Below are 16,333 nucleotides of genomic sequence, written 5' to 3'. Positions count from 1 at the left end.
TTACGGTATAAATGCATGAGGCTTCTGAATAATCTACAAGTCTTTTTTTTTAATTCTTAATTGAATCATATTTTTACATTATTCTTCTCTCTCTCCTTTCTTTTTCCTATCTTCATATGAAGATCACCAAGTATCAATGCATTTGTTGATTTGATTAGAGCATCTTATCAAAATCTCCATAGAATTTCTCTATTTTCTCTAGGGCAGAGATGTTAGCATTTGGTCATAATTAGACTCATGGTGCTCTATTTGTTTGCACACATCCCTAGAGATATATTTCTTGATTGTATAACGAAACTAGCTCATCCAATTCTTTTTTCCTCTCTGTGAGGAAAACTTGTAAGTCATATCTATCATTTTGCTTCAATTTCATTATGTATTCTAATTTTATTTCTGTCAGTTGGGTGCCTCCAAAAGTATGTCAACTATATTACTGGACAAAGGTCTCACAGTTAGATTCAAGTACATGTTCTAAAAGACTTTGTGACTATTTGTAGCATCTTTTCTTGCCACTGTCACTGCCGAAGAAGGGGGCCAGATGAGACTGAGAGGTCTCTTTTGTTATGATTTGTTTCAAGGGCTCCCCTGGCTTGTAAATTCACCATCTCAGGGCCAAATTCCTGGTGATAAGCATCTATGCACCTAGTGAGCCTAGTCCTCAGACAGATGACATATTTTGTGGTCATGAACCATATACAAAGCTCTTTTATCTTAAAACCTGCCAGACCCAGATGTTTTCTGGGAAAATGTTTGAGAATACAGAATTAACGCATCCCATGATGAGCTATCAAAGTAGAACTCTTTAGTGAATAACATTGCAAATTTTCCCCAAATTCTCCCATTTAAGGCAAAGAGGCAATATGGAATAGTGGATAGGAAGCTGGCCTTAGATTCAGGAAAACCTAGATTCAGGCATGAAAACTGTGATTAAGTGAATCAGGCCTTGTAGACCAGTTAACTCCTCAGTATCCCCAGGAAATTCTCTAAAACTTTTAAGTTTGGGAGCAGGGCTCATCTGTATCTTTGCAGGGAATCCTCTCATTAGGAATCTCCTATTCCAGGGAAATCAAGGAGCAGGTTCAAAATAAAAAGCTACCCTGTCAAGTAAATAGTATAAGGCTTATTGATTCCATTTCCTGAATAAATTCTACTGCGCTAGGTGCCATAATGGATAGAGCATTGAACCCAAAGTTAGGAAAGTCTAAATTCAAATCTATTCTCCAGTACTTACTAGCTATGTGATGCTGGGTGAGTTATTTAACCTCTGCCTGCCTCAATTTCCTCAACCATAAAATGGGGATAATAATAGCACCTACCTCTGAGATTTTTGTGAGGATCAAATGAGGTAATATTTGTAAACTGCTTAGCACAGTGTTTGGCAGATAATAGGTACTTAAAAATGTTTTCCCCTCTTCCCTCTCCCTTGTAAAGGGACTCACAAAATCCCCTTTCTTCCCCCCAAAATACCTACTTTCTCTGATTAGGCTGCCGTGTTCTAGAGTTTCCTTCATGTCTGTAGGTTCTTTTTAGATAGGCGAATAGCTCAAAGAAGGTATCATAAGGAAATTTTTGAAAGGCAAAAGGGGAGTGTCTCTGAGCCAACAGTTGCAGAACAATTAATGGAGCTAATTCAGAATAAGGACAATATAATTTTATCACTGGATGGATGGAGAACCTGGGATGACAATCAGAGAAAGTGGGTATTCTAGTGGAGATAATCCTAATGGACTGCCATTATTTCCACTGTGATACTCCGGTCATTTACATGCACACAATCTTTCAAGGATATGAAATACAATATGCTAAATGGTAAGTTTTGTGGAACATTCTTAAATAACCATATTTGAAAGTTATTAATTCAAGCAGGAAAACAATAGCATTCCAAAGTCCCCACAGGGCATTCCCTAATATCACTTACAATTCTCGGTAAAGACTCAGTTCATCCAAGGATCTGCAACGTACACCTCTGCGGCTGGCTGGTGTAGCTGTTACAGAGAAGTCCATTGCCCTGCCTCCCTTTGGCTAAGGTTCAATCTGGAAAAGATGGTCTGTATTATGCCCCTCTATTGGTTAAAGTCCTTTCCCAGTATCCTACAACTCTAGTCCTACATCTCTCAACAGAGCCATGTCTAGTGGTCCAGACTAATGAAGTTTCAATGCTCCCTGACTGAATGAACACCACTCTTCTGCCAGAATTGACAGGAGGGCTTGGTCCACCCACAGGGCTTAGCTCCTTTACCCCACATCCTCCACTAAGTCTTTGCTTTTATTCTCAGGGCTGTTACTTCCTGTCAAGCCTGGCCCCTCCACCTCCTGACCCATCACCTTTAGATGAATTAGTCACTTTTATCCCCAAAGCACAGAAGAGTCTAAATGCTACACAGTCTAACCCACCACATCCTGCACTCAATCATTTGTTAGTTATTCAATAGTTGTGTCTTACTTCCCTAACCCAATAATAACATACCATCCATTCTTAGGCAGCTATATGCTTTGCAGTTAAAGCAGAGGAGTTAGATCCATGATAGGTTCGGGCTGATTACTGTTTTTACTGGGAAATGGGGATTCATATCCAGAAGGAACAGACTTGAAGTGGGTCAGAGATCCAACCTGTGATTGGACAGGACGGCATGGAAGGTTTCAGCTAGGGTACGTCACTCAATAAGGAGTGCCAGAAAAGAACAATTTTAACAGTGAGTTGTTTTGATGGAGAACCTCTGAAACCTGAATCCTTTGATTTTGTACAGCTTTAGTTCCCCTGAGTAAAAATAGTCCTTTTCACTCAGCCACAGGACTTCAATGTCTCTGTTTGGAGAACGGAGGAGAGAAAATCTGGACTGGGCCTTCCAACTGACCTGAGGACTGGAGTGGGATCTGTATGCCCTGAGTTTATCAGCAGCAGGCCTCTTCTTAGTAGCAGTCATTCTCATCTCAACATAAGAATACCTGGGTCCCAACAATCCTGCCTGTGACATTTACTAGCTCTGTGACAAAGGACAAAGCTCTAGACTTCTCTGAGTCTCAATTTTCTCATGTGTAATTAGGGAGGAATCAGCAATCATGCACAGTTCATTTCTGAATCATAATTTAGTTTCAAGTCCTGCCTTTTGTTAAAACCTAGCTTGTGACCCTAGGTAATTTCCTCACCCCTCAAATCACTAGGCAACCATGTAAGATGATAAATTGCAGGAATTTTCCAGGGGATTTGGCAAAATGAATCCCTCATGGAGAAAAACAGTGAAATTATAGAATGGCCAAAGCATTAAAATATCAATATCTGTAATATCTACCCTCCACAGGATTATCATTAAGCTGAAGTGAAATGATATGTGTAAGGAGTTTTACCCTGCATCCTCCAATAAGCCTTTGCTTTTACTCTTTTTTTTTTCTTTACACTTTTACTTTTACTTTTTTTTTTTGCTTTACACTTTTAGAGTGACAGATAAATAACAATAACCATCATCAGTTACCAGTTAAATAGCTGTTAAAACTAGAAAGGTTCAATCTGGCAGATATCTTGTATAATCTTTGTTCTGCAGTCTTTCAAACCTAAAATGGACTTATATCATGGCAGGGTGGGTGCTCAATCAACTTTCACGGCTTAGAGTTTGAAAGTTTGTACTTTGTAATAGGAGAAGCAGCAGATACCGTGCATTGAGAGCAGGTCTCTGAGAAGTCAGGAAATCCTAGATTCAAACCCAACTCTACTGATTGGGTGATACCAAAGCCATCACTCACCCCCTCCATCACAGGCCTCTCACTAAGACTAGACTAAGGTGAAGAAAAAGTACTAAATGGCATTGGTAGAAAAGAGTTTCCTCTCTAGGATTTCCTTGCAATCATGGCTGTAATAAAAAAAAGAAGAGGTTACTGAATGTTGTACCTCTCTCTTGGACTGTCATGATGTTTGCAGTCTCTATAAACTTTCAAGCACTGTATGAACATTAGCTATTTTTCTCCTAAGTTCCAACCTAGATGATGGTCAGAATTACTAAATGGCTTCCATTCCCTCATTTTCACTGAACAGTCAACCCCCTGAGCCAAGCAGAAGCTTCACAGATTATAAGGTGATCAGATAATAGTACTATTGAGGTGGAAGAGATGTGGTCATGTAGGCCAATTGGCTCATTTTACAGACAAGAACACTGAGCCCTGGAAAGTGATTCATTCAATACGAATGCAGATCACCTGGTCCTAAATCCAGAATCCTTTTTCACAGTTTTAAATCCAGAATCCTTTTTCACGGAACTATACTCAAGAAGATCAAAGCTTCTTAACCTGTGAGTCGTGATCCCATATGGAGCCACATAGCTCAATATGGAGGGATGCAAAATTATGATTTATTATTAGTAAATGTTTGGTTTGTATATCTATTTTATATACCTATATACCTGGGTTATGTAAAAATTTCTTGGATTAAAAAGAGTGGAAAAAGTTTAAGAAATGAGATGCATCCCAACATGTCAGACAAGGTTATTTCCTGACCAAACAAGATGACTTCCAGAGTATCAGAAATTTGCCTCTTAGATCAAATAAGGGCAACTTGTCTTAGCCAGCCTAGTCCAAAGATTAGATCAGGAGCTAGGCAACATAGGCATCACAGCAAGGCCAGCCAGAAATATTCTCCAGATGAGTAACAATGAAAAGGATCCTCTGAGCAATCAGAACTTGTTACATCAACACAGCCAAATTGTTAGTCAAGCTAAGAGTCAAATAAATGTAGCAGAAGACAAAAGATTAAGGTGGAATGGCAGCAGAAATCAAAGAGATAAAATCATGAGTTAACCCTTGAACTCCTGCTGACTGATACCTGCTTCTACATCTCATACACACACACTTCCAGGAATCCTGTGTTTACGTCCCATTGGGACCTAGTCTACTATTTGTACCTCTCTACTAAATAAATGCTTTTTTGTTCTGGACTATGAGAAAACTTCCCAAGATTAAAAATTGCAAATGGAAGTTGAGGAAAGCATTAGATAAGCATCCCCAAGCCAGATCACTGCCTTATCATAATGAATGTGTTTGTGCAGCTCATTGAAACTATGAGCTATACTGTGCACATTAGCCACGATGGACAGATTATAATGCAGAGTTCTGATAAAAAGTGACCCACTTGATTTCAGAGAGGCCTGTAGAGACTTGCATGAACTGATGCTGAGTGAAATGAGCAGAACCAGAAGATCATTATATACTTCAACAACAATATTACATGATGATCAATTCTGATGGACGTGGCTCTCTCCAGCAATGAGACAATTCAAGCCTGTTTCAATGGCCTTGTAATCAAAAGAGCCATCTATACCCAGAGAGAAGTCTGCAGGAACTGAGAATGATTCACAACATAGAATTTTTATTCTTTCTGTTGTTGTCACTTGCATTTTATTTTCTTTATCATTTTCTTAACTAGTTTGATTTGATTTTTCTTGTACAGCAAGATAATTGTACAAATATGTTTGCATCTATTCCATTTAACATATATTTCTACCATATTTAGCATATTGGACTACTTGCTATCTAGGGGAGGGGTTGAGAAAAGGGGAGAAAAAACTGGAATACAAGATTTTGCAAAGGCTAATGTTTCAGAATTATGTCTGCATATGTTTTGAAAAATAAAAAGCTTTAATAAAAAAAATTGATCCACTGCAGAAATGTTTGGTTCAGATTGCTCTTTTGCAAAATTCACACAAATTGAAGAAAGTAGGGGAAACTATCAGATGATAAGGGTATGATCTAAATGTGATGAATAGATTTAAGGGATTAGATCTGGTCAACAGTGTGCCTGAAAAACTAAAGACAGAGGTTAGCAATATTGTAGCAACAAAAAAATGTCCAAAGAACAAGAACAAGAAAGTAAAACAGCTGTCTGAAGAGACTTTACAATTAGCTGAGGAAAGGAAAGCAAAAAAAGAAGGAGAAAATGTAAGATAAACCAAATGAATGCAGAATTCAAGAAAATATAAAAAGTGTTTCTTCAATGAAGAAAGTTTTTTTTGTTTTTGTTTTTGTTTATGTTTTTTTTTTGTTTTGTTTTTAGCAATGCAAAGAAATAGAAAAAAAAAACAATAGAATGGGAAAAACAAGAGATTTCTTTAAGAAAATTAGACATATCAAAAAAAATTTTATACCAAAAAATGGGCATGATAAAAGACAAAATGGAAAAAACAGAAATAGATAAGATTAAGAAGTGGCAAGAATATACAAAAGAATTATATGAGAAAGTTTAACATTATCAATAATCAATAATCAATAATGGTGTGGTTACTAATCTAGAACAGACAGCAGGGAGAATAAAATCAAGCAGGTCTTAAAAGCATTGCTTAATAATAAATTTAGTGAATATAATGGAGTTCCAAATAAGATGTTTAAAATCCTAAAGGATGATTTTTTTAAAGTTACACTCAATATGTCAGCAAATTTAGAAAACTTAACAGTGGCTAATAAATTGGAAAAGATCAATTTATGTTCCAATCTTAAAAGAGGGCAATACTACAGAATTTTCAGATTGCTTTCATGTCACAAGCCAGCTTGCTTAAGTGTAAGATTCTGCAAGCTAGATTTCGACATGTGAACCATGAGTTACCAAGAGAACAGGTTGGTTCTCAAAAAACAAAGGAAGTAGAGACCACGTTGCCAACATTTGCTGTGTCATGGAGAAAGAATCTATTTCTGCTTCATTGACTACATTAAAAGCTTTGGCTGTATGGATCATAACAAAATGTGACAAGTCCTCAAAGAGATGGGAGATTACCATATCACCTTACTTGTCTCTTGAGGAACCAAGAAGTGAACCAAGAAGCAACAGTTAGAACCAAACAATTGAATGGTTTAAGATTGGGAAAGGAGCATAACAGAGCCATATATTGCCACCACCTTATTTATTTAACTTTTATGCAGAGTACACCATATAAAATGCCAAATTGGATAAATAAAAAGGTGGAATTAAGTTGTCAGAAGAAATATCAAGACATATCAACAAGCTCAGATATGTAAATGATACCACTCTGATGGCAAGAGGAATTAAGAAGTCTTTTGATGACTGTGAAAGAGAACAGTGTAAACACTGTCTTGAAGCTTAGCATTAATAAAAAAAAAATTAAGATGTTGGTAATTGGTCCCATCACTGCCTGGCAAACAGAAGGACAAGAGTTGGAAACAGCGTCAAATTTTATATTCTTGGGCTCCAAGGTCACTGCAACTAATGTCTGAAGTCATGAAATTAAAAGATACTTGATTCTTGGAAGGAAAGCTATGGCAAATCTGGACAGCATAATAAACAGCAGAGATATCACCTTGCTCACCAAGTCTGTAGAGTCAAAGCTACAGTGTTTTTTTTTTCAGTACCAAAGTATAACTATGATAGTTTGACTATAAAAAGCAACTGAGCATTACAGAATTAATGCTTTCAAATTGTGGTGCTCAAGACGATTTTTAAAAGTCCTCTGGACAGCAAGATGATCAAATTACTCAATACTTAAAGAAATTAATTCAGACTATTCACTAGAAAGTCAAATATTGAAAATGAAGCTTAAATATCTTGACCACTTAACTGAAGATGTAACTCAATGGAAAAAAAAAACTGATTCTGGGAAATAGTGAAAACAAAAGGAAAAGAGATTGACAGAGGATAAAATGGATAGTGCCATGGGAACAATGAATATGAATTTGGACAGACTTCCAGAAATAGTAGAAGATAGAAAGGTCTGGCATACTATGGTCTATGGTATCAAGAAGAGTCAGATGCTACTGAACAACTGAATAACAAGAATAAATTAGATAACCATACTTTACAAACTTATTAACGGTCCCCTAAAACTCTTGTCTTTACCTTATCATCCACATAGTTTTATTGAAATGATAATTTGACATCCCTCTTAATTGTCTTTCAAGGTTGAGTTAAACCACCTCCACCAAAAAAAACTAAAAAAATTCTCAGGATATGTGGTTACTTAATCAAATTACCCAGCATTCCAACAGTGTTTGTTCCTCTTTCTCTTGAAAAATGCTAAGTTATCACATAGGCCACCAGAGGAAAATCCATTTATCCTCCAAGATAGATAGATCCAAGTTTGAGAACTTATATCTAATCCAAGTCACTTCCCTGCTGAGATAGAATGCTCCAGATAGCAAGAAACGTTTTAATGACATTTCTCTTTCTACAGTATCTGCCATTTTGTATTCCTATGATTTACAACACAATTTATTTTTAGATGGCATCCTTCACACCAAATACTGCCACATGTGAGTCAGTTATGAAGGAGGGAGGCTTTAAAGTCAATCTGGAAGATATTTCTATTTTCTCCCTCCCTCTCACATTGTGAGAGACTTCTCATGCTTTATAAAAATAAATTGCATCAAGCCCAATTCCAGAAAAATCCAGATATTTAATGAATATTTTGTTCAAACAACAGGGAGAAGTGAGCTTACCTCATTGCTCGGATGTAGACCATGTGATCAGCTGCCTCACAAACTTGCAAAGCTTTATCCACACTGATGCCCTCCATCCACACTCCACAGATAGACAGAATTTGATCCTTTGGCTGAAGGCTCCCTTCTCTGCTAGCTGGTGAATCTGGCACAATTTCCAGGACATAAATGCCATGTATATCACCTTCAGATTTTTCTGTTAACTTCAACCCTGCATTAATGAAATAGGAAAGAAGTCAGATTCAAATTTGCAGAGCCACACTATGCTTGAATGGTACAGAAATAGGTATGCTGGAGAGGATTAAAAGTGCAAAAGGACTCTTCATATAGGAGTATATAGATAAAGAACAAAGCAGCACAGAATAGCAACCTAGGAGACACTTTAATGCACTGTCAGCCGTCTTTGGTAAGAGTTGAGCATACAGGTAGAGAGTCTTTCCTTCACTCAGGGGAACAAAACTTCTTTCTTAGTGTCTAGATATTTCTCTCTATAGTCACCCACTCACTGCTCATGATATCCCCAGTTCCAAGAATACCAGATCCCTCTTCACAATTAACTTTAAGGATACAGTGACCCAATGCCATAGCAAAATAAAATCATAGGGAGAAGAATAACTCTCAAATATACTAAACACAAATAGGGCCTTTGATTTTTCATTTATCCTCAAAACAGTCAAAGGAAATAGTAATGTCCAAGAAGGGCCTCATTCACACAAAAAGTCTTATGAAAAGCTGTTGAGAGATGGCCAAGAGAATCTGCCAAAAAGAGGCTTAAGGGACAGAAGGAGGAAGAAGAGTACAAACAGCAAATGAAAAGTTGTTGAGAATAAACAGATCTGGTTGTGAGAGTTGTTTTGGAGACTGCTTTCCCCACTAGGGAGAATGTCCTATACATAAGAAATTGAGTTGCTTTCCTATGTCATAGCTGGATTCAGTTTTCTGGGCTCATATTCAAACAAATGACAGAGAACTTCTTTTAAGACATAATTCCCTTCACATTTCTTCATTCTCCCCCTACTGTCTCACAAACAATTTTGAAACCTGTCCATTCACTTCACATTTAACTTTTCTTTTCTTTTTTCTTTAAACTTGCATATAAACTTCCATGCTTCTCCAAAATATTAACCTATCTGAGTCTCAGGTTCTATATGTAGAACGAGAGGATCAGACTAGAAAGCCACAAGGGTCTGTCCCTGCTCTAATGTTCTCTGATTGTGTGAAGGGGATTCATGTCATAGGATTACCTTGTTCAATCCAATACAACAAACAGATACAGTTCACTGTCCTTGGTTCTGAGAGGCACAAAGACAAGATATAGATCTTACCCTCCGGGAGTTTATAATCTATGTGGGGGTGGAATACACAAAATTTATACACTATAATACAGAATAGAACATGATAAAGTGATTTTATGGTCTGCAAATGATAACAGCACCAGCTAAGTACATAGTAGACTCTTAATAAATGTTTATTCATTAATTGATTTCTAATTGAAAGGATCCAGAAAAGCTTCCTAGTACTTATAACATTTGGACTGAATCTTAACTGATGGGGAGAGACCAACAGTGAGAAATCAGGGAAAGGGAAGCATGCAGTGGCACAGAGGTAGAGTATAATACATATACGAAGGAAATAAGCATTTATTAAATACCTACTATATGCCAGGCACTGTACTAAACACTTTATAAATATCCCATTTCATCCTCACAATAGGTAGTTGCTACTGTTATCCCATTTTGCAGCTGAAAAAAGTGAGGCAAAAAGAAATTAAATGATTTGCCCAGGCTCATACAGCTAGTAAATATCTGAGGCCATGTTTGAACTCAAATCTTCCTGATTCCAGACCCAGGGTTTGGCCCCCTGTATCACTTACAAGTCTATATACCACCTAGCTGCCTGAAGTACTTAAACTACTGGGTTATTGTGAAACTCAATGAGATAATACAATTCCAAGTACTGTGCAAATTTCCGAGTGCTTCAAAAATACCAATTATTGTTCAGGTCAGAACTGGACAGAACCTTAGGTTAAGTTTTATTGATGTTGTTTATTTTACATCACACTCATCTCCAAAAGATATTTCCTTCATACCGGGCTGCAGTTTTGAACCTTCAATTACTGACTTAATACCTTGCTTACAATAAAAGCCAATATAGTGATTGCTTCCAACAACTTGTATTACTTACTAGTTTTCCCCTTTAATCCTGAGAAAAGAGAAGCATATGTTCTCTGGGGCCATTTTTCCAACTCCTAAGTTTTACAAAGGAGGAAATTAAGGCCCAGATAGGGTTGAGTGACTTGTCCAAGGACTTAAGTTGATTATATGTTTAGAATTATCTCCTTCAGTGAAAATTGCCAACTATTTGTTTAAAGAGAGCCATGTGGGAAGTATTCTACTAAGCATTAAGGGACAGCCTTTCAGCATATTAATGGTGTTAAGAGACAAGAATTAATAGGATAATACATGACAAATTCCCTGCCCATGAGTTGTTTAACATGGAAAAGGAAATGTTTTTGTTCAACAACGGGTAAAGAGAAGGAAGAGTTAAGAAGTGCCACTTGTAATTTTGAAGAGACTGAGAAAAAGCCTGTGCCAAGTTGATCCGTTCTGAGGACAAAAGGAGGAGGCATTTTCCTGGCAAGTACAAATGTTAGCAAGAAACCTGGCGTACTGAATGTCACAGCCTAAAGAAAGCTTGGAGGGAAAGCCTGGGCTTACTCTTAAGCCCTGATCCAGAAGGGAGACTGAAGGACTGGTGCTGAGCCAGGCTAGAGATAAATTCATCTGCCCAGTCTGAGTTATAGTAGAGGAATTATGGGAAAATCACACCCAAGAGATCCTTGGGCATACAAAGAAGGGAGGATGGGAAGGGAAAGCATTCATCTTGAATTTACATCCACTCATTTCTCTTCCCGAATGAAAATAAACAGCTCAAATTCTCAGCCTCTTGGCAGCTCCAAAGTTATGATAACAGTGATAGATGGGCTTCATTGCCTTATTCATTAACTGCCCTAACCTTCAAGCCCTGGAAATGGTGTACCAAAGAAGCAAATCCTAGTCCTGAGAATATCTGAAACCAGAACCCACAATTTTATACTGATTACTCCTCCTTATTTAAAAAAATGGATGTCTTTTATCATGTTTTTATCATGTTCTGCTTACATCATAATCATTTCCCAAGATGCTTCTCTCTACTGAATCATCTCTTATGACAAAAAAAATCAATTTAGCAAAACTAATTTACAAAGCACCCAAGTCTCAAAATATATACGACATTTTTTCCTATAGTTTGTTTTCTAAAAAAGGGAGAGGGTGCCTTTTTTTAGGCATGGGAGACTGGCAATGAGTAAATAAATATCCTTGGACCTTTATTAAAACATTTCAACTTTAAGTCCTGGATTTATCACTTGCTAATTGTGCAAGTCACTTAAGTGCTCTCTCCAAATCTCAGTTTACCCATCTATATCACAAAAATGCCATTACTTGCTCTGTTCACCTATTTTTTTCTTTGAGCAAATCAGGCTTAAGTGACTTGCCCAGTGTCACACAGCTAGTAAATGTCTGAGGCCAAATTTGAACTCAGGTATTATTGACTGTAGGGCTAATACTCTATTCCCTGTACCACCTAGCTACCCCTCTATTTACCTCTTAATAATAGGCAAATCTATTAACCTGGAGTTATAATGAAAGACCTATGAAAATCCTGAAGTGATATTAATTATATGTGAGTTGCTATAATCATAATTATTGCTATTAACACAATATTAATATGGAGAGGCAGGACATCAAATAACCTATAGAATTTTTTCCCATATCTAAAATAAATGATTCAGAAAATCAGAAAATAAATTATTTAGCAATATTTATTGAGTTTTTTTTTAATTTTTCATCCTGCTTTTTACCACCTATATGTGTGATCTTTGTGTTGTTCAGGAAGAACAGGTGGAAAATAAGGATTTATATAGCACCTGTGTCCCATAGGCATGTACCAGGAACTGTGGTAAAGAGCTTTAAATATATCATTTTAGCAATCCTGAGAGGCAGATATTGTAATCATTCTCCTCTTACTGAGAAACCAGATATTGAATAACTTGCCCAAGCTCTCACAGCTAGTAAGTGTCTGAGACTAGATTCAGAACTTATTTACTCCAGGCTTAGTACCCAATGCACTGTACCACTTAGCCAGGTGAATGAGATCTGAGGAAGAATTTGAGTTCCTATCTTCCTGACTGTACCACTTAGTTATATCATTTCTGGAGTTGTCGCCAAACAGATGCCAAGAACTAATTCTTTTCCTATTATCTTAGGATCATGAGGCTATGGAATAATGAGTTTATATTTGGAAAGGACCTCAGAAGTCATCTAGTATTAATTTTACAGATGAGAAAACTGAGGCCCAGAGAAATTTAGTGAATTGCCTGAGGTTATATGAAAAATAACTGCTGCAGCCAAGATATGAAACCAAGTCCTCTAAGTGAATTGTTTCTATCCTATTTCTTCACCAAAGAGAAATTCAGCTGAGCAGTACCATCACTGAATTCACCTTCATATATTTGTCCTAAGGAATAATAAATTATCTCATGTCATTATTGGCTTTTAAAGTTGAACAGCCAAATGAATTCAATGAGCTGCACTTGTCAAAATTGTCCACTTAGAAAGAGAAGAAGAAAGAAGGAGGAGAAGGAGGAGGAGGAATATAAGGAGAAGAAAGAAGAGGAAAAGGAGGAAGAGGATAAAAAAGGAGGAGAAGAAGAAGAAGAAAAGAAGAAGAAGAAAAGAAGAAGAAGAAAAGAAGAAGAAAAAAGAAGAAGAAAAAAGAAGAAAGGAGGAGGAGGAAGAAGAAGAAGAAGAAGAAGAAGAAGAAGAAGAAGAAGAAGAAGAAGAAGAAGAAGAAGAAGAAGAAGAAGAAGAAGAAGAAGAAGAAGAAGAAGAAGAAGAAGAAGAAGAAGAAGAAGAAGAAGAAGAAGAAGAAAGGAGGAGGAAGAAGAGGAGGAAGAAGAGGAGAAGGAGGAAGAGGAGGAAGTAATATTCATTGAATGTGCTAAGGTTTACAAAGCACTTTAACAAATTGACTCATTTGAATCTCACCACAACTCAGTCAGTCACTATTAATTTATTATCCCCACTTTAAAGGTAATGAAAATGAAACTCAGAGAGAATAACTGACTTGCCCAGGATCACAGAATTATTAAGTATCAGAGTCAGGATTCACACCTGTTTTACCTAACTCACAGTCTAGAATGTTTTCTGCTATCCCAGTTTCCTCTCTTACATCTAGAAAAGGCACAATGCAGATGAAGAAAGTTCTTTGCAAACTGTCCTATGTTCTCCATCCAAGTTCACCTACCAAGCTGCCCATCGCTATCTTTCACAAGGGCTATTTCAGGCACATCCTCTGGTCTGAGAAAAGCTGAGAGGTCTTCCACGGGGTCAGTCGCCATGTTCAGGTCAGAAGAAGCATGAGGCAGGAGGGGTACTTCAGTGTTAGCACAGGGGATCCCATTTTCTTCATTCCCCTAAAACAACAAGCATTTTTGAAAGAATAAAATTTCATGCACTGAAAATATCCTGTTTTCAGGTTCCATAAAACTCAGTAATGGGCCTTGGCCTTTGAAACAGACCTAGTTCTTGACCACTCTCATCCTCACCTATGAGGACCCAATGGTTCTAACTCACTTCCTCAGATAAATCCCAAAGGACAACTTGCTACATCTCCTCTCACGTCAAAATCTTGCAATACTCACTCCCTGATCTTGTTCAAGCTCTATGCTCATACTTGCCCTGCTTTGAATCCCTCCCTCTAATCTCCCATGAATAAACTGAGAATATATTCTTTCCACAACTGCTTTCTCCCCTTCTATATTCTATACTAGAACATTCTCCCAAACTTCCATTCAACATATATCAGCCTTCAGGCAACTGTGGTCCTAAATGCCATCTCTCCCCCCCCCCCATGAAGCTATTTCCTCCTTTAGTTGTCCTCACATGGGTGGAAAACAAGAAGAAATCTTTGCAGTACATGTGTGTGCCTCTTTTTCTCTTAAATTATGTTACGTCCCAAGAACCTGACAAATGAATTTAGCCAGATGAATAATATATAGAAAATAGGTTACTGCAAAGAACGACATGTATTGTAAGGGCTGGAATTGATATAGTCCAGACTTCCCCTCTCTATACTTAAGCTATTCCCCGAGTTAATATAATGCATATACAGATCATTCCACCATATAGAACTTATCATTTCCCTACTGACAGAAGGCGATCCCACACACATACACACATGCACATACAAGAGACATGTAAATATACCTAAGATATTTTTATATACTCTTAAGAACAGGCCAGTCCCTTTATGTCTTAAGGACATAGAAAGAGGGAAAGGAATATGATTGCATTCATTGATAAAATTTCACTGTAATAATCTCCTTGAAAAAGATTATTCCATTAGAAAGCATGTCAGCTCTAATATTGTGAGACAAACACAGACATGTGAATGCACTTGTTATATATACTAACTGGTCTGGGATCAATGACTTCTTTGGTGTAGGGGATTGGTGAGATGGAAATGCCCTCTACCCAACGCAAAGGGAAAGCTGATCTATAACTTGAAATCTTAAGAGTTAAAAAGGACATTAAAAAGTTAATTTGTTTGCCCAAGGTCACACAGTTTAATCTATTAAAGGCAATGCTTTAATCTAGGTCTTCCTGACTCTAAGAGCTGTATTCTATTGAGTACAGCATGTTGCCTTTCCTATCTATGTATGTGTGTTTACTTGAGGTTTCAATTCCAATCACACATTCATTTTATTCATATTATTATTCCCCCGGGCCTCTAGTATCCCATTATCACATTGGGTCTGTTTTCTCCTTTGGGCTTCTAACAGTCACTTCATTAAGAATGACTTCTCTCCATAAGTAGATCTCCAGTTTGCTTCATGACGTTTTGAATCCATAATTAATCATTTCAGACTATGTCAAAGAGACCTGACTTTCCAATCAATGGCAGCCTAGCACATTCAAAGCCTCTGTTTCATGTACTCCATTAACTTGTTGCTTCATATTTCAGATAAGAACTAGGTCTTTTATGCAGAGAGTGACTTGAATTACAAATCTTTACCCTCCATATGTGTCTGCCTGCCATAATCCTTGGAGACTAGCTTAATTATTTGTAGCGAGCAGAGCTTCCCAGTTGAGGACTAGAAATATTTAGTGCAAATAAAGGGTAGTGGAGTTTGAACGACATCAGAATGAAAACTAGTCCGTTTTAGTCAGTTTGAAGTGTTCAGCATTTTAGTACATAGTCTTCTAAAGCCCACATATATTTTAAGTTTCTTAATAATTCAGCAATTTTTTTCTTACTTAATATAGCAGTTTGGAAGCTCTTAACAAGTGACACATGCCTCTTGTTGAACCCAGGACTCTAATTTTCTGTATTCTTGGTCTAACCTGTAAATATGCAGCTCTCCCTCACCCCCTACTCCCAGATTCTCATCCTTAAATTTTCTTAGCAGAGCCTCACACTATAAATATGATGAATGTCGTCCTTAGCTTGATGAAACTATATTCTATTCCTAAACTTAGTTTCTCGTCTGATTTAAATTTACTCCACAGAGGAGTTCAGCAGAAAAGCCCTAAGTTGTCTTCCCTTGGTAGCATATCATTTCCCCAAGATGTTCTATTCAGTCAATTATTAACACGAATAGGAAAAGGCAAGGCAGAGATCAGTACATGAAAGGAGAAGGGTTATAGAAGAAGGCAAATGACCTCAAGCAGGTCTAATTTCTATGGAAAATCAAACTAGCCTTAAGAGTGAATATAATCAAGCTAAGGAGAGTGTCATATGGATGACCCAAGAGAGGCAGTATCAACTGTTAGTAAAAAGTAACAGAGATTTGAAGAACCTCTGT

At 37.2% G+C, this 16,333-nt stretch overlaps 1 protein-coding gene across 1 annotated transcript in view; it reads right to left on the bottom strand.

Annotated features, from left to right (window-relative positions):
* The window catches only part of FRMPD2 (FERM and PDZ domain containing 2), a 298,804-nt gene that overhangs the window by 140,927 nt on the left and 141,544 nt on the right, over positions 1-16,333 (bottom strand). The window contains 2 exon segments of the mRNA XM_074296140.1: positions 8,428-8,638; positions 13,774-13,942. Of these exon segments, the coding sequence (XP_074152241.1) occupies positions 8,428-8,638; positions 13,774-13,942 (380 nt within the window).

This window comes from Sminthopsis crassicaudata, chromosome 2 (assembly GCF_048593235.1).
Source record: "Sminthopsis crassicaudata isolate SCR6 chromosome 2, ASM4859323v1, whole genome shotgun sequence".
NCBI classification, from domain to species: Eukaryota; Metazoa; Chordata; class Mammalia; order Dasyuromorphia; family Dasyuridae; genus Sminthopsis; species Sminthopsis crassicaudata.
Note: the sequence above shows the minus strand (reverse complement) of the source record. Positions and strands in the feature narration are given on the sequence as shown.